The 20,194-nt window shown below is 30.8% G+C and overlaps 2 protein-coding genes across 3 annotated transcripts; both read left to right on the forward strand.

The window, feature by feature from the left end:
* The first annotated feature begins 1,384 nt into the window (after nucleotides 1-1,384).
* LOC144997890 (actin-interacting protein 1-2-like) lies at nucleotides 1,385-4,475 on the forward strand. Its single transcript, XM_078957751.1, has 6 exons — nucleotides 1,385-1,930; nucleotides 2,266-2,427; nucleotides 2,557-2,743; nucleotides 2,846-3,271; nucleotides 3,339-3,746; nucleotides 3,841-4,475. The coding sequence occupies exons 1-6, from the start codon at nucleotides 1,539-1,541 to the stop codon at nucleotides 4,096-4,098; spliced, it is 1,833 nt and encodes a 610-aa protein (XP_078813877.1). The 5' UTR covers nucleotides 1,385-1,538; the 3' UTR covers nucleotides 4,099-4,475.
* Nucleotides 4,476-5,021: 546 nt separating this feature from the next.
* Nucleotides 5,022-6,425, forward strand: ABCI1 (non-intrinsic ABC protein 10). 2 transcript variants are annotated; one of them, XM_078993468.1, is made up of 2 exons: nucleotides 5,022-5,237; nucleotides 5,550-6,425. In XM_078993468.1, the coding sequence occupies exon 2, from the start codon at nucleotides 5,590-5,592 to the stop codon at nucleotides 6,211-6,213; it is 624 nt and encodes a 207-aa protein (XP_078849594.1). In that variant the 5' UTR covers nucleotides 5,022-5,237; nucleotides 5,550-5,589; the 3' UTR covers nucleotides 6,214-6,425. The 2 variants fall into 2 exon arrangements, with proteins under 2 accessions (XP_078849594.1, XP_078849593.1); XM_078993467.1 differs by having other exon boundaries at nucleotides 5,024-5,237; nucleotides 5,509-6,425.
* Nucleotides 6,426-20,194: the final 13,769 nt, after the last annotated feature.

Below are 20,194 nucleotides of genomic sequence, written 5' to 3' on the forward strand. Positions count from 1 at the left end.
ATATGTATAATATACTTAATAATTTATTATTTAACACACACACACACACATATGATTATTACTACATATATATCTTAAATTTTCAGTAATTACTCACAGAGTGAAACCCTTATGTGTTTTTCAGTTTTTTGTGTATTCACATTCATCTAATTTTGTTATATATTTCACTCAACTTATGGTTTGAACTTATGATTTTGACATATATAATTTCCCTAAAAACATTTCTACATGAATTATCAAATCCGAGTACTCCCCGAGTACTCCCGAGTACTCACTACTCAGTAGTTGGCCGAACAGGTACCGAATATCGAGTTCTACAACATTATACCTACCTATTAGCATTGAGGTAAATGATACTTTGTTTGTTTGTTGTTGTTATAATAATAATAATAATAATAATAATAATAATAATAATAATAATAATAATAATAATTATTATTATTATTATTATTATTATTATTATTATTATTATTATTATTATTATTATTATAATTATAATCTTATTGTATTATTTTGATTAAACTAGATAGAGATTGTGAGATAGGATTTTGACCTTTCTTTACAATTTTTATTTTTTTTTAATTTATTTTGATTTTGTTTTACAGTTTTAAGAACATGAAGTGATGTTGTGAGATAGGATTTTGACCTTTCTTTACAATTTTTATTTTTTTAGTTTATTTTGATCTTGTTTTACAGTTTTAAGAACATGAAGTGATGTTGTTATGCCATTAAGTGTAAAATGATCTTTTTTCTTATTCAACAAAACATCTAAAGATCTAACCAAACAACATGTATTTGTTCAAACCTCTAAATTATTCATATATTTGAATTATTTAGAGATTGCCAAAAAGCTATTTACTTATTAATAAAATTTATTACATATTTTTTATTATAATATTATTATTTTTTACAAATCTTTTTATTTCATTTATATTTTATAGCTAGCATCTCAAATTTTTTTTTTACCAATTGTGGTTTTTTATCAATTAATTTATCAGTATTTTCAGCTATTAATTAGTTTGTCAAATATAAATGATAGTGTTACACTAATGTCATACATATAAGTTATAAATCATATAATACACACCAAAAAAGTTAGTAAGTTTTAACATTTAATCTTCACTGTTAGAAACTCTAACAAATAATGAACACTTATATAATATGATTTGATATGATCTCCTCAATTTTTGTAAACGAATAAAACTATGATTGTTATAATAAAAAACCTCGCTAGCAATTGGGGATGAATTACGTATTAGAAAAAAGAATATCCTTTATTTGTTTTAAGCCGTTGTATAAGTTATAGGCTTCTAGCATTATTTTTAATATTATATATGAATATATCGTTGTAAATTATCCTAAGAAAATATGTTTATAATCTCACTCATTCGACACCCCACGTTCTTTTCGCAAAGTCATCACTCATTAGACACTTGGAACACGAAATTCCCAAGTTCCCCTGCAAAAAGTTTCATTCCTCTTACCTCCTTCAATCACCCCTTTCACATCCCAAAAAACCTGAAAAGAATTGATCAAAAATGGCAAAGCTTATAGAGACGTACGCCTGCGTCCCATCGACGGAGCGCGGCCGTGGAATATTAATATCCGGTGATCCGAAAACAAATGCATTTATGTACTGTAATGGCCGATCGGTGATTATCCGGTACCTCGACAGACCATTGGATGTCGAGGTGTACGCAGAACATGCTTATCAAACCACCGTTGCGAGGTTCTCGCCTAACGGAGAGTGGATCGCCTCCGCTGACGTGTCCGGGACGATAAGGATCTACGGTACCCACAATGGATTCGTGTTGAAAAATGAGTTTCGGGTCTTGTCGGGTCGAATTGATGATATCCAGTGGTCTGCTGATGGGATGAGGATCGTGGCTTCGGGTGATGGCAAGGGCAAGTCGTTCGTTCGAGCTTTCATGTGGGTTTGTTTTTCTCGATCACAACTGTTTGTTGAAATGCGCCAATCACATCTTTTCAACTTTTCCCTTTCTCTACCTTATTTACACAATTTGGGGGTATTGGTCTTAAATCTGTCCAAATCATACAAACACTTTTGATTTTGATGATGCGTCGTCATTTTCGAATCAGACATCATTTGGGGGTGAGGCAGGGCCCCATGACATCCTTGCTTCATTGTCACCCCTAAGTCCAATTATTCAAAATCGACATCTTTCTTTATCTGGAAATATTATGAACATGTCAACCTTTTGATCTTCTACCATTATAGACACTCATTTCAACAGTCTTATACAGGTGGGATTCTGGAAGCAATGTTGGAGAATTTGATGGGCATTCAAGGAGAGTTCTAAGCTGTGCATTCAAACCCACAAGACCATTTCGCATAGTCTCATGTGGAGAGGACTTCTTGGTCAACTTCTATGAAGGACCACCATTCAAGTTCAAGCAATCACATAGGTCTGTACTTTGTATTACAACAACAGATAACAAATTCCATCAAACACATAAACTTACAGTATCACATGACGCAAATCCTTATGTCACATTTAGTACAATTCTAGTGTTCATTGTTATTCTCACATGCAGGGATCACTCGAATTTTGTCAACTGTGTAAGGTTTTCACCTGATGGCAACAAATTCATCACTGTAAGCTCTGACAAAAGAGGGCTGTTATATGATGGAAAAACTGCAGAGGTCAAGGGTGAATTGTCTAAAGAGGACGCCCACACAGGTAGTATATATGCTGTAAGCTGGAGTCCCGATAGTAAACAGGTAGTTAATCTCCTTTTCTTTTCTAAATTCCACAAAAAATGCTCATTTATCTATGCTTTGAGTTCAAATTTAGGGTTCTTTTTATTTCCTTTATATTTGTAGGTGCTAACTGTATCTGCTGACAAAACTGCAAAAATATGGACAATATCAGATGATTTCAATGGAACACTTTCAAAGACTTTAACCTGTCCAGGATCTGGTGGAGTTGAGGACATGTTAGTTGGGTGTCTATGGCAAAATGATTATATAGTTACTGTTTCTCTTGGTGGGACCATATATTTATACTCTGCAAGTGACCTTGATAAAGATCCAACGATTCTGTGTGGACACATGAAGAATGTTAATTCACTAGCTGTGCTTACAAAAGGGCCAGAAAAAGCCATTCTTTCTAGCAGCTATGATGGCTTAATATTCAAATGGCTTCGAGGATTTGGCTACAATGGTAAGTTAGAGAGAGGCGACAAAAATCAAATCAAATGTCTCGCTGCTGTTGATGAAGAAATCATGTCATCTGGATTCGACAATAAGGTAATTCAATTTGTGTCAAGGTTTAGGGTTTAGGGTTTGTTATCTGACGAGATGTTGTAATAAACAGATATGGAGGATTCCGTTAAATGGAGAAGAATGTTCAGAAGCAGATATTATTGACATTGGGAGTCAACCGAAGGATTTGAGTTTGGCTATTAATAATCATGAACTCGCATTGATTTCAATTGAGACAGGTGTCGTTCTTCTGAAAGGTACACAGGTGTTGGCAAGTGTTGAGCTTGGATTCACTGTGAGTGCATGCGCTATTTCACCCGATGGAGATGAAGCGATTGTAGGAGGGCAAGATGGTAAATTGCACATGTATTCAGTGAAGGGAGATACTCTTTCGGAAGAAGCTGTTCTTGAGAAACATCGAGGGGCTATTACTGTGATTCGTTACTCTCCTGATGTTTCCATGTTTGCGTCTGCTGATGCAAATAGAGAAGCTGTTGTATGGGATCGGGCCTCCAGAGAGGTACTAGAAAATAGAAATTCTAATTTATTACTAAATTGAAAGAAAGAAAAACGTTTATGATTTATTATTAACTTATGATGTTTGTTATAAATAGGTGAAGCTGAAGAACATGTTATATCATACAGCTCGTATAAACAGCTTAGCGTGGTCTCCTGATAACAAAATGGTGGCAACAGGATCTCTTGACACGTGTGTAATTGTGTATGAAATAGATAAGCCAGCTTCAAGCAGAACAACTGTAAAAGGAGCTAACCTTGGTGGGGTCTACTCAGTGGCTTTTGTTGATGAAAAAACTGTCATAAGTTCTGGTGAAGACGCGTGTATTCGTTTATGGGAGATAACTCCACAATAAATAAACAATCAAAAGTTACAAACAAACGTTTCTTCATGTCTTTTTCTTCTACTTTTTGTGAAGCTGGTTTTGCAAGTAGGCCAAGGTTTTTAGTGGAGGACTTATTGGATTAAAAGTAAGGTTTTGGTGCACAAATTCGTATGTTTTGCTTAAGAGCTTTCAGGGAAATGGAGGATTGGGTCGAATGGAAAAGAGATGCTTCTTGGAAAGCTTGATGGGTTTTTTATTATTATTATTTTTTATGTAATAAATGTGTTTTGGGTGTGTTTTTTATGATGAATGATGAAACCTTTTGGTTTGATTCTCAAGTGGTTAAGTTGTGTTTTGAGACTTGAGTTTCCACTTTGTTTATGAAATATCATTTGGTGTTTTGAGTTTCCACTTTTCCACCAATTGAAAACAGAGAATCGAGAGTGTTTACCTTTGCATCATGAATGTAGGTGACGGATACTCGTTAACACAAGTACACAACCTTAACATTGTGTTTCATCTTTTCAACTTTCATTATGACATAAATGGTAAATTATTTATATAAAATACACACACATACATGAATTTGGACCCAATTTACTTTCATTCAGATTCGGTATGTAGTTTATCAAGTTCATCTTGAATTTTAACATACACACCAACATTAGGTGTATCACATGTAACTTCTACAGCCCATATAAAACGTCACCATCACTTGTAAGAGAGCTACATGACATATTGTTTGTAACCTTTTTTGATTTTGTCTTTATTAAAATACAAATTAGACATTTAGCTAATAATCAAATATTTTAGTTTAATAATATAAACATATAATCACATGCTCCACTTTTAAATGGAGTAGTAAATATGAGTAAGTTGTAAACATAAAGTCCATGACCCAAATCAAGTCACTGTCTCAAGTAGCAAAATTGTAAGTTGGAGGTAGAAAATGAGATACGTGAAAGTACAGGGTTGGTAAAGTATCAACCTTTAAAAGTAAATTCCCCATTTTCTCTAAGCTCTGTATCTCGGAAATCATGTTGATCGGTTGATCCATCTGTTACTTGTTTGATTTCCCGTTGCCGCTGCGGCCTTCTTCCGCCGGGACGCTGCCGGAGTCACTGTTCGTCAGAAACTCCTCCGTTTCAGCTTGACTTCTGAAGAATAAGGTGTGCTTACTGTTATCTGTTTCATGATTTCGATGTCGTTATCTTTTGACCTTTCACCAATTGCTATCTGAATACCTTATTGACTGAAACTGCACAAACAATAACAAGTATAAAAAAACTATGTGTCTGTTAAGAAAAAAATCGTTGTGTGTTCTTACTGTGTAAAGTCATGCAGTCTATCTGTTCGATCAAATGCCTCTGAGAACTTTTCGTAGCGTATGCAGCTTTTCGATCTAAGAAAACCGAAACCGCTTTGATTCTTCCATTGCAGGTTTTTTTTTCTCTTGAACGACTTTCAATGTCTTTACGCAGACCTCCACTTCCTCGATTACTTCTCAACAACGTTTCTTGCATGAGAAACGCTCAACAAATCTTACGCCACACAAACATCTCAATTCACGACGGTGGAGCCCTAGTACTCACCGGAGCAAACGGCTCCGGCAAGTCTACCTTCTTACGGATGCTGGCCGGATTCTCCAAACCATCAGCCGGTGAGATCCTATGGAATGGCCATGACATAACCGAATCAGGAGTTTTCCACCAATACAAACTTCAACTCAACTGGCTCTCACTGAAAGAAGCCATTAAATCCAACTTCACTGTTCTTGACAATGTTCAATGGTTTGAAGTTCTTGAAAGTAAACAAGGAAAATCTTTACCTGCTCTTGAGTTCATGGGGCTTGGACGACTTGCCAATGAGAAAGCACGGATGCTTTCAATGGGTCAAAGAAAAAGATTGCAGCTTGCAAGAGTGATGGCCATGGATAGACCGATTTGGCTGCTTGATGAACCTTCTGTTGCTTTAGATGATGAAGGTGTGAAGCTTTTGGAACAGATGATTGCAGATCATAGGAGCCAGGGTGGAATAGTCATTGTAGCTACACATCTCCCCATTGAGATTCAAGATGCTATGATCTTGAGATTGCCTCCAAGGTTTCCAAGAAGGATAACTTTAGTAGACATGCTTCCTCATTGAGGTGATACTTAAATTAAGCAATTAGGAAAGTTTCCCTTATATTATATAATGAAAGGTTTCTTATTGTTATTTGATTAGGATGGTTTCAAATACTATTGTTTTTTCTTTACTATGAAACCTTTTGGGTTCATTGTTTTTTTTAACATCCATAAATTAAGATTATATGTTTTAGCCTTACGGTGAATAAATACCTATTCTTATTATTAAATTAATTTATAGTGTAATTTGGGTTTTTGGATGTTGGTAATTAATCATTGGAGTTAAATGGCAGTTATGACCATTTGGATGGGTTTTGGTGAAAACTGAGGATTTAAGCAACTATATTATTAAATAAATTAATTAGTGATAGAAGTTGTTATAATTAAAGACATTAAAACCCTAATTAGTTTCGTTTGTCAAAATCAAACTTAGAGGGATAGAGGAAAGCTTACGATTTTGAGTTCTGGTGGAGGAAGGATTCATTTTTGCTTGGCGATCGTTCATGTGGCGATTAAGAACACATATCCTCGGCTTAAACATAGTTTTGAAAACCATTTACATAGTAAATTGTGGATAACGTCCGATAAACTTCAAAGTCTATTAACATATTGAAAAATAAGTTGTCAAAAGAGTATTTAAGGGAATCACAATCCAAATAAAGAAAAATAAATAAGTTGTTTAAACTATATCAAACATATCTTAAAATAATCTTCTCCAAGTTAACACTATAAGATTGCCACTAACTCGAGCACATATCAAAATAGTGTATTAGGCTTAGGAAACATGATGAGTAATGATGAAGAGTAGGTTCATTCAAAAACACCAAAAAAATTGAAATGAAGAGTAGGTTCATTCAAGAACACCAAAAAAATTGAAAATGCGAGAACAGATCACAACAATCTAAATTTGAGGAATTGGACTATCTTTAAGATGTCATTTGTGTAAAGTTTAAAACTAAAATAATTAATTTGTTATTTTTAAATTAATGTTAAAATTTAATGGTATTGAAGTAAATTTATTTTTATTTGTTTCCATGAAATCATGTAATTTAATTAAGATTAAACTGTAATCCCATATATATATATATATATATATATATATATATATATATATATATATATATATATATATATATATATATATATATAGACACACACACGATTTGCAACAAGTTCGATTCTAGAAGTTGGCACATCAAAACCTTCATTTTCAAAATCAAGATCTTTAAAACTAAAGGCTGTTGATTATACTAATTTCATTTCTAAACCACTTTATCAAGATGAACAAAATAGTAAAACTAGTTTATCTAGTCCCACTAAATCTGATTTTATAGATGAACTTCACAATTTTAAACAACAAATATGAGTAATAAAACTCAAATATATTGTAATTTCGATAACAATTATAATACTAATTTACTTAAAAGTTTTTGGCAAGACTTCAGTACTTCAACAAAACACTTAAAAGAAAAACAATTAGAAGTAAAATAGTTAATATCTAAAGGTTAACATTGTACGCAATTTAGTTAGTTAAAACAAGAAGATTAAAAATTGAGATGGTTTATTTTAAAAGGGTCATAAAAGGTATCAATTATTCAATTAATCATCTTACTAATAGTTTATTAATTTGTTAAATGAGTTCTAAAATACAGATTAATTGTTCAAAAAATAATCGGTTTTAGAATAACATAATAAAAAGATATTGGAAAATAAACTCTAATATGTGTAAAAATATTCAACATTTAAAAGATTCAAGATCTCATGAAAAACACTATTTATTAAAATTACAAACCAACAACCATACGTATAATAAACAAATAGACTTTTTTTTTTCGATTAACTGAAATGATCAAGATATACAAACAATCAAGAAATCACAATTTAGAAACAATAAATTATGTTTCTTCAATCCTAACCAAAACAGCTTTTTTATATAGATTTTTCTAAACAAGAATATCATGTTGATTTTAATTACTTAAAAAATATTGAATATTATAAAGAATATAATAATAAGAAAAGAGATTGGCATAACAAAGAATTTTCATATTATTTAAGGTTTCTACATTTAGGACTTTAGAAAGATTATGTTTAATCAAACAAAATTTATTCTCAATTTTTTTCAATGGTTTGAGTTATTTTATGCTCCTAAACATAATATTGATTATCCATTCAAAAATGATTCTATTACTCCTATTTTTAATAAAAAAATACAAACATTGTCTCTAATCAAGAAACTATTTCAAATTATCCACCAAAAAAGATATTATTATTGATAAAGATATTTTAGCAACTCCTTTAGTAAAAGTTCCAAATCAACAAACAACTGAAAAAAAAATTCAAAATATTATTTATCAAAACAATTACTCAAATGAAGTTGTAACAACTATTGGAGAACAATAAGATAGAATAAAAGAAAAAATTTTAAAAGAAAAACCTTTACAAATGACTTTAACAAATTTAGAAATAGAAATAACAAAATAAATAAAACATTAAAAAATATGGAATTATAATTATTCAAACGGAATGAGAAAAATGAAGAGGTATGTTTTAATAAAAAAGAAGAAACAAATTCTAATAATTATTCAAATATTAGTTTTGTTCCTTATCAAATTGAAGGAAATTTTAATTTAGAAAATAAAGACCTAACAGACGAATTAGAAAAATATTACTACTCTTAAACAAATAGCAACTGATAAATTTGAAGATATTAATAGTGATAGCGAAATTGACTTTAATACTCTTGCTCAACAATTTACAAATAATTAAAGATATTAATCAATTTACTACTGAATTTTCTAAATTAAATAAAATTAATCAATCCGAATGTAACACATTTGAAAGAAATCAAAAGCCAACACTATGAAATTATTGGAATAGAACTTCTCTTCCTGATGTTCAAATTGAAGAAAGAGCATTCTAGTATGATCGATCTGCCTGCAATGGAACTTCTGTTTACAAATGGAATATCGATGGATGATTTGAACATCAAATAATGAATCTTATTCAAGAAATAACTATGAAAACTAATGCTTACAAGTCAAAAGGTAATACTCAACTTCAAATTGTTAATATCATTCTTTGTGGATTCACTGGAACTCTTAAAGGCTGGTGGGATTTCTATGTTACACCAGAAGAAAAAAACAAGATTTTAACTGCTACTAAAACCATAATAAAACAAGAAATGGTCAACATGTACAAACGTTAGATGAACATATGGTTAATACATTAATTTTTGCCATTATCAAAAACTTTGTTGGAGATCCAACTACATTTCAAGAAAAAACTTCTGAAATATTAATGAATTTACATTGTAGAAAACTTACCAATTTTAGATGGTATAAATATAATTATATTGTTAAACTCTTTTCAAGACCTGACTCTAAAGAAGCTTATTGGAAATAACGCTTTATTGCTGGCCTTTCAAAATTATTTGGAAAGAGTTAGATAAAAACTAAGAGAAAACTTTAATAATTAAATTCGTTATCAAAATTTAACTTATGAAGATCTAATCAATTGTATTAATAAAGAAAGATTGGCAGTTTGCACAGATCTTAGGTTTAAAGAAAAACTTAAAACAGATAGAATCAATAGTAAAAATGAATTAAAATTTTTTTGTTAACAATATGGATATCAACCTTTAATTGGACCATTTACATCAAAATCAAAAAATTACAAGAAAAAATCTTTGAAATATTTTAAGAAAAACAGAAAATATAATAATCCTGAAAATTATCATAAAAGAAAAGACTACTCTAAAAAAATATTACAAATGGTCATCTAAAAAATCTAAAATAAAATCAAAAGATATTATTTATTTGTCATAAATGTAGACGTACCAGTCACACAGCAAACAATTGGTATGCAAAGACAAAAATAAATGAATTAAGTATATCTGAAGAATTAAAAGAACAAATAAGAAAAATTGTTCTAAATTCAAACTCTAACTCTGAAGAAAGTATTTCTGACTATCAAACAAATGATTTAAATGTTTTAGAACATACTACTTCTGATTCAGATAGTTCTGATGTATGTGAAGGTATTGGAAAATGTGACTGTAATTCAATTAATGTGATTACAAATAATTCAATTAATCTTCTCAATTAATCTTCTCACTCATTTCGATAAAGAACTACTAAAAAGCTTAGATTCTATTAAAGATAAAAATATCCAAGAATTAATTATTAAATAAATGTTTAATAAGAAAGAAGGGGACACTATTATATTTAATAATACTGAATTATTTAATCTCAATAATGTATTTGAAAGATTTTCTAAAGAAAAACCTATTTCTACTTAGGAACTTCAAGAAGAATTAAAATTCGTTAAACAAGAAATAAAAGAAATAAAAAAAATAAACTTCTTATTATTGAAAAAGGAGAACAATCTTTAACAAATAAAAATGATTTTCAAGAAATTGAAAAAGAAAAAAAAAATGAAGAAGTATTAATTGGAAATATTATAAATTCACAGCTTTCTTAAAAATGAAATACTTATATTACTTTAGTAAAAGATCATTTTGAAATCAAGATAGCAACTTTAATTAATATTGGTGCAGACATGAATTACATGGAAGAAGGAATAATTCCTACTTACTTCTATGAAAAAACTTCTTTTAGATTAAATGGAGCAGGCGACTCAAAATTAATCGTCAATTACAAAGTTTCCGATGTTCATATTTGTAATGATCAAGACTACTGTTTCAAAACTCATCTAATTTTAGTAAAAAATCTCATTTCTCCTCTAATTCTAAGAGCACATTTTATTACTACCATATATCCATTTAATGTCCATGAAAATGGAATCAAAACTAATATTTTTGGAAAAGAAATTATGTTCAAATTTTGTGAACCTATTCAATACTCAAATATAAATATACTCAATTATAAAACAAAACAAGCTAAATATCTTAATAATGAAATAAATGATATTCATATAATTAATCAATTAGAAGAAAAACATATTCAAGACAAAATAACAACTTTAAAATAAAAATTTGAAAAGAATGTTTGCTTTAATATTCCAAATGCCTCTTGGACCAGAAAACAATATATCGTTAAATTATCTTACATTAAATTTTTTAATGAAAATGACATTCCTTCAAAATCAAGAGCCATTCACATGAATAATGAATTGAAAATTCATTGTAAAAAAGAAATTCAAGACTTATTAGATAAAAAGCTAATAAGACCTTTTAAGTCGCAATGCTCTTGTTCAACTTTTTATATTATGAATGCAACCGAATTAGAAAGAGGATCACCCAGATTGGTTATCATTTATAAACCTCTAAACAAAGTTTTAGAATTGATTAGATATCCTATTCCAAATAAAATATATTTATTGAAAAAACTTTATGATTCAAAAATATTTTCAAAATTTGATATGAAATCAAGGTTTTGGAAAATATAGCTTCATGAATCTGACAAATATAAAACTGGGTTTAATGTTCCTATTGGACATTATGAATGAAATGTTATGCTTTTCAGATTAAAAAATGCTCCTAAATTTCAAAATATTAGGAATGATATTATCATTCCTATAAACAGTTTCACTATGGTTTATATTGATGATGTTATTATCTTTTCAAAATATATTGACCAACATTTTAGATAATTAAACATATTCCATGATCTTATTTATAAAAATGGTTTAGCTGTATCAGCAACAAAAATGCATCTATTTAAAGATCAGATACTTTTTTAGGACATGACATTATTAAAAAGACCCTTATATCCATAACAAGAAGTTTAGAATTTTCAAGTAAATTCCCTGACAAAATTAAGGATAAAAAACAACTTCAAAGATTCTTAGGATGTTTAAACTATATACACTACTTTTTCAAGGATCTGAGAATTATATGTAAACCTCTTTATAATAGATTAAAGGATAATCGAGAACCATGGACTCAAAAACATACTAATATAGTTAAACATATTAAATAAAAAATTCCAACATTACCCTGTTTGAATCTATGCCATCCAAATGCAAAAATTATAGTTGAAACTAATGCTAGTGATATTGTATTTGGAGGTATATTAAAACAAAAAAATTAGATTCAAAAGATAAACAACTAGTTCAATATTTTTTCGGTGCTTGGAATGACACCCAAAGAAACTATTCAATGGTCAAAAAAGAAATTTTAAGCATTGTTCTATACATAAAAAAGTTTGAAGATGATTTATTTATGAAACTGTTTTTACTAAGAATTGATTATCAATCTGCAAAATCAATTTTAGAAAAAGATATCAAAAACATTATTTCTAAACAAAATTTTGCTAGATGGCAAACCCTTCTAGGCAACTTTGATTTTGAAATAGAATTTATTAAAAGAGAAAATAATTCACCTCTAGATTTTCTTTCTCGTGAATTTTTACAGGGGAAATGAGTTCTTCCTCTTCATCCTCCAAAACAGGTAACAAGAAGCCTATTTCTCAAAAACTTGTACCTTTTCCTCCTCATCCAAATAGATTTTCTCCTTTATCTCCAGAAAATAAATCTGTACGTTTTACTGATGTTCTTCAAAACAAAGAATAAAAACTTGTCCCTTCTAATATTTCTCTAATCAAGACTGTTAGTCCTTTTATCAAATATTCATCCCCGTCTCCTTTGGGAACTCAAAAAACTGTTCTTTCTACTAAGACTCCATATATATTATAAATCAAAATATTGAAATAATTCAAATTCTTGAAGACTCTCAGATTTCAAAGTTAAATCAAGAATTTCATATTTTCACTGATCATCTTTTTGGTCGAGGGAAAACCTTTTATTCTGATCTTCATAAGACCAGAAAGTACTATCAAACCATTCTTCAAGAATCCTATTCTATATGTTTCACTCATCGTTCCAATTCATCTGAAGGAACAATTGATTACAGTAAAGCTCAAATTCTCAAGGTCATTTCTCCTCAAGATTGGTCAATAAATCCCCATTCCAAAAAGATTTTAGTAGGATATCCTGCTTACCCAAAATATTCCTATTATGATTATCAAGAGGCCTGGTCCAAAGCATTCCTTGTACGTAATTATTCACATTCTTGGTTTATCTTTTTTGATCTAAACTTTGACTATGAATATCCCAAATGGTTTGTAATTGGTATAAGTTCATGGGCTTAATACTAAAATGTCTACATGATGAAGTTTTGAACGGATTTCTCAAATTCAAAGAGTTATTTGTTCAACCTATCCCTGAATTTGAATATCTATTACAATTTTCTGTGTTATTCAAAATTCCATGGATTATGTCATGGACTTCTAATTATCAAGAATCAAAAGACATTTCTCATCCATGGCTTAATTACCAATATAGAACAAAATGGTGGGAAAAATTCAAACTTCCTCAAGCCAGTTCAACGAAGGTGATCAAATATTATCACAAAATCCATCATTCTACAAAAGCAAAACAGTCAAAACCAAGAACGCTCCTCTCCCTAATCCTAAACTACTAGCTAGAATTCTTAACGCTGCTGGTTCATCACAAGAAGAACTTCACCATTTATTACAAGATATTCGTAGATCCCATACAGAATCAAATGAATCTACTCCAAGAACTCAATTACTTCAAGACACTCAAGACCCATTTGATGATCCATATGAAGAATAAATTATTCTAAATTTTATTTTGGTGTATACCTTCAATGTAGGGTATTTCGTTTCAATGTTTTTCAAGATATCTAGTTTCTCAAAAAATGGGGTATTGTACATTTTGTATGTATACAATATAAAATGTGTGTGTAAACACTTTTATCAAAACAGTTTATAAAAATACATATTGCAGGTTTGTTATCATTATATTCCTCAAGAATTCAAAATTGATAATTAAAAAGGGTGTCGACAATATAATTGAAGAATTGACTACCACTATGAATAATTGACAACCATTATGACAAGAAGAAGACAAAAACATTGTTTAAAGAAGAATGATTTTACAACCATTATGACAAGAAGACAAGAACAATATCTAAAGAAGAAATTTTATTCCAACCAATCATGTACATGACAAAGAAAAACTATTCAAAAAAAGATTTGGTAAACATTCGGTTACCAAGATCAAGATCAAAAATCTTCTATAAATTAAGTTGAAGTTTTTAGTTTCAAGCATTCGAAAAATTTCACACTCTCAAATGTATAGTTTATATCTAGAAAAACACCTACTATTTCTCTACGTACCTCCCGGTGTTCAAAGTCTCTAAATTTCCAGATCATCCTTTCTCAAAATGCTTGTACTGATTGTATTCCAAGTCTAATCAATGAAAGTACTATTTAATAAGTACTTTATTCAATTCTTGTTATTATCTTGAATTAATTTTCTCCTATAAATATTTTGGTTATTTACTATGATTATTTCCTTTCGAATTTTTATAAAAATTAATTTTACAAGATTTGAGATTTTTGTTAAAATAATTTTTTCTTTAAACAATCAAGTTAATCATATTATTCAAGCATGATTCAAAAAGATTTCTCATTCTGCATGATTAAAAAAGATTTCTCATTCCGCATTTATAAGAAAGCTTACTTGAATCAATAATGATGAACATAGAGGAGTTGTCTTGACGATGATTGTGGACCGGCACTACAGCTTACGTCCTTATCTACGCATTTTACGCTAATCCAACAAATCACTGGTATTGACTTTGAATCATACTTATTAAAACTCATACTTTCTTAGAGAATTCTAAACCAAAATTAATCAAATTTTAAATAATAGAATCACACATAATGTTTCTAAATTACGATTTCTTGACTGTTTGTATATATTGATCATTTCAGTTAATCGAGAAATTTTTTCTATTTGTTTATTATACGTATGGCTATTGGTTTGTAGTTTTAATAAATAAGTAAAATAGGGTTCTTCACACTGATGAATCACAAAAATATTCACCACCTCCACCAAATCCAAGTTCTTTCTCTTGGTTCCCTCATATACTTGTCGATAGAGGTGGTAAAAACTGACACGTCATGCTTACCTGGCACGGAACAGATGAGTTTAGGTAAAATGTTTCAACCTGTTTAATTAAACGGATTGACACGACACAACACGAAAATTTAATGGGTAGTGTTAGAGTTGAGAATTTCAACTCGAAAATGACCCAATTATTTATATCCAAGTTTTTTGAATTCTGTAAATAAACTATAAAGAACCAAAATTAAAACCATAAGTAAAAGAAAACCTTTGGGTTTAGTTGCCTTGTAAAGTAGAAATGACTTAGTTGTCTAGGTCAAAACATAATTTTCAGATTTCTTGTTCTCTCCCAAACTACACAGTGCTCTTGACCATTCCCTTCTCCAAATGATCACGCCCTCCGCCTCCCCAAACTCTTACTCCTTCCATTTTGCATTCTAAACTTACTATAAATTTAGTCATTCCGCCTCCCAACTATTACCTCTTACTCTTTCAACATGCTTAGTGTTTCAACCTCACATGACATGCCTCGTTTCAAGGTACACCCCTAATATGGAACCCGACACGAACTCGACGAAAATAAACGGGCTGACATGAAACAACATGTTAATTAAACGAGTTGGGTTATGGTCAAGCTCATTCAACTTGTTTATTATTTCGAAATGAAACAAACCCAACACGTCACAACATGTTTGCCAACTCTACTCACCAATGCTTCAACCTCCACCTCTTAATCATCGGAACCACTTATGTAGTAACATACCATAATCTTTTTTATACCCAAACTGCTGCAACCTAAACCTATTTTCTTAACACCACCGTATCATCACCCTCAAACTCCTTCATCTAGCCACCACCATATCCTCTCCATACAAGCTTTGTTCACCATCTTTTCCAAGTAGCCATCACACCTCCTTCACGTCATCATCAACCTTCATCTTATTCAAGCACCATCGTCTTCATACCCTTATCAAAGATATAAAAATAATCTTCTAAAATCCTCAAATCCTCCTCGTTCTCTAAGTTAACACGACGAGACTGCTATTGAGCACATGCCAAAATAGTGTATTAGGATTGGAAAGGATAATGAGTAATAATGATATTAGACTTAGACAAGTAGGGATAATATAATAAAAATACAATGTTATAACATCATAAATATTGTGACATCGTAAAAACATGGCCTAATAGCTGTAAAATATCCTCAAAACTTATCAATTCGATTCTGACTCTTCTAAATCGATTTCTAATGACTTAGTATGGATCCTTAAATTTCCAAATTTTGTTTAAACATTTCATTCCACTCTAATTAACATCATTAAGAAGATTAATCCATTGATTGGAATGATGATCATCATAATAAATTTCAAAACTCCATAATGACCATTTAAAGGATTTTTCTTTAGTGTGGAACATAAGAATCCACACTTAAACCATATTGTTGGACCTCAAAACTCAATTCAAAGCTTCATAACCTCCTAAGTAACCATTTGAATGAAATTTTTTAAACGAAATGTATATGGAACACTAGAGTCTATACCAGAACATCACTGAATCACTATATACTTTATAAAACTCATATTTGATGGACCAAATGGGTGAGCTAACACTAATGGAGTTTCAAATTCCAATTCAAAGTTTGAAAAGAGAGAGATATAGATACCTTTAATGATCTTCTTGGTGGAAATAATGTTGAGTCCAACCATAGGCTTAAGACTCCCACAACTTTCAGACTTGAAGGCCCAACATAGAGTACTATAATGATTGTTTGGAAGAGTATTATCAACAAACTTAACTACTTGTATAAGCATAAGTTAAAAGTATGATGCCTAAATAGATACATTGACATTTATGTATTCAAGAATGAGATCTTGAAGTAGAATGTATAGTGTGGAATGATATTAGAATCATATGAATTGATTTAAAAATTGTGTTTATGCATTGGGTTGAACTTGAATGTTAGTACCTAATTTAAGCGACTAAAAGATGAATTTTAGGCGTATTGTTACATTTCACTTCTAGAGTTCTTTGTGTGTGTTTATGTTGTATTTTGGAGCTAAGGTGTCTAGTTCTTTTGGATAGAATATCTAACATACTTTTGGTATATTAACATCCCCAAATCAAGGTATGATATTTAACTCATCTTGCTATGATGCTGAAAGCTAGAGTTTGTTAAAGTAGGGGGGGGGGGTAGGGGTGATGAGAGAAATTTCAATGTTAATATAGTTGGAAGGAGGTGAAGAGTTATAATGTGAGTTTTTTGTTTTTTTGTTTTGTTTTGTTTTGTTTTTTGTTTTGTTTTTTGTTTTTTTTTTTTGCGGTTCACTTAATTGGGGTGAACATGAGCATTGATGACAATACCTTATGTTGTTACCATGGAGCTAATCATAAAGGAGGCAAGCATCATAGGTCATACAACCGAGGTTTAAAAGTATGGAATTGCACCTTAAGGCGTAAGCTTCGAGGCGGAGTGAGGCGTAACCCCGAGGCGGAATTATATATATATATATATATATATATATATATATATATATATATATATATATATATATATATATATATGATACTAAACATGCCTTTTTAACCTAATTTCACCATCAAATCCATTAGTCATAAAAAAGATATTCAAAAACATAAAAAGTCTAGAACATCAAAGTCTAAAACTTCAAATAACATCCATATAGGAAACACACACAAAAAACAAGCACAAGTTAGTGATAAGTTCAAATAAAATAATCAGCATCATTCACAACATTTTCAAACAAGTCACTCTCATCATCGTCAATCAAATTCACTTCATCCCCGTCATCCTCGCCAATCAAATTTACTTGAACATTTTTCCTTTTCCTAGTTCCACTCCCTTACCCAATTGTCCTGCCACCTCTAGGTCTTCCAATAGCCCCACCATCTCTAGCACTTCCAACTACCCCACCATCTTCCTCCCCTAATATCCCACCACCTCCAATGTCATCTTCCTCATCATCACTTGGGGCGGCTATCTACTCATCATCCAACAATACATGTTCAACAACTAATGGGTCATCTTCTTTAAATTTAGCCCTCGTAATGAAATTTTGCTTCAACTTTTTATTGTACATGATGTAAACCAAGTTGTTAATTCTTTTGGTGTTTAACCGGTTGCGTCTCTTGGTATGGACTTGATTGAACGTACTCCAATTACGTTCACAAGCCGAAGCGGAATGCATAAGACCCAAAACCTTTATTGCAAGGGACTTGAGTTCCGGAGCATCATATCCATATTCCCCCCACCATGTGACTATATATGTTTATAAAAAAGTTAATAAGTAATGCAATTTATATAAAACAAAAAATATAACTATAATAACAAAAATAGTTAATAATATACCCGGTGGACGTGTTTGATTTGTCAATAAAGAACCTCTATATCCAAATAATCTGTTTTTTCTTTGTAAGAAACGAGTTTATCTTCAATCTTCAAATAAACCGCCGTATCCTTCACAAGCCTTTCCATGACATCATACAATCCTCGCTTAATCTAATGATGATCGAAAACATTGGGACTCCATCGATATTGTGGATTTAAATAGTAGGCAACCGCATGAAAATCACGATGCATTTGCAACTCCCATTTTTTATCGATAATGTCCCAAATTTCTTTATAAGAAGCGAGGTTGTTATCCAAGTTCTTTGCTATTTTTTCTTTGAACTCGTCCATCGCCCCATAAATAAATCCCATTGTTGGTGTTTTCTCCCCGTCAACAAGCCTTAAAACTTGAACAAGTGGCATTGTAGTTTTCATGGAATAAACCACACTAGACCAAAATTTTCTTTCACCCATAATTATTATTTTTATATCTCTACCATTGGGTTTCTTAGCCCAATAATATGCCACCCATTCGTTTGAAACAAACATTTGTTGTAACTGTTGTTTTGATTCGTAAATGCTTTGTATAGTCAGAAAAGTTGTGGCGAATCTCGTGGCAGTCGATCGAAGTAGATCTTTCTTTAGAATCTTCTGGGATAAACTTAACACCTACTGATGGTTGTAGATGAAATTGCTAACTTTCTTTGCTTTAAGCAAAACATTATTATGTTGAGTTAAATCCCCAATTTTTTAAGCATCAAATCGATGCAGTGAGCTGCACACGGGGTCCAATACAAGTTTTTTCTCATCTCCATCAACAATGCTCCAGCAGCTTTATATGCACTAGCATTGTTGGTCAGTACTTGGACGACAATATCTTACGTGATCTCTTCAACAACTTCATCAAGCAATTCAGAAAAATTTTAAGCATTTTTATGTAATCTGATGCATCAATAGTTCTTAAAAATATAGTTCCATATTGATTGTTGACCAAGGCTGTGTTTGGCGCGCCACAACTAGCTTATTTTTCGAGTTTTTTTAAGTTGTCATGTTTGGCAAACGAAAAGTAGCTTATCAACTAGCTTTTTAAAAAGTTACTTAGACTAGCTTTTTAGGAGTTTTTTTTATTTTTTTTTTATTTTTAATTTCAAATATATCCCTTAGTTAATTATAAAAACACATTATTTTAAATGTCCTTTTATGCTATTTTTATTTTTCAGCTAGCTTTACAACTACTTTTACCAGACGACATTTTTAATCAACTAGCTTTTTCGCTATCAACTAGCTTTTCATTTAACAACTAGCTTTTCAGTTATCAGTTAGTATGTCAAACATATCCCAAAAAGTTGATCAGACTTTGATTTCTCATGTCTGACCAACCATCTAATAACAGTGACACCCCAGTTGTCTTCCAAGTTGCTTTTATGTAATCCTCCATTGTGGTCGTTGTTTTGAATTCTTCTTAAAGGATCCAAGTTCTTAAATCATGCATTGAAGGGGGTTTCAATCCCCGTCCATAGTTTCCAATAGAATGTACCATACTAGCAAATTATGGACTATTTGATACATTGAACGTGATTCCATTCTCATAAAAGAATCTCCCAATGTCCATGCAAACTTGGTTTTGAGGCTCTTTAGTATTCACTGGGGTCATTTTAATAGGAGGTCCTTCACTATCTATTGCACCATCCCATCCCTCCACTATCCATCTATCTATTGGTCCTCTAACATCCCTAGAGCTACTAGTTGTAAATGATGGATT

The sequence above is a fragment of the Lactuca saligna genome, chromosome 5 (assembly GCF_052625555.1).
Source record: "Lactuca saligna cultivar CGN05327 chromosome 5, ASM5262555v1, whole genome shotgun sequence".
NCBI classification, from domain to species: domain Eukaryota; kingdom Viridiplantae; phylum Streptophyta; class Magnoliopsida; order Asterales; family Asteraceae; genus Lactuca; species Lactuca saligna.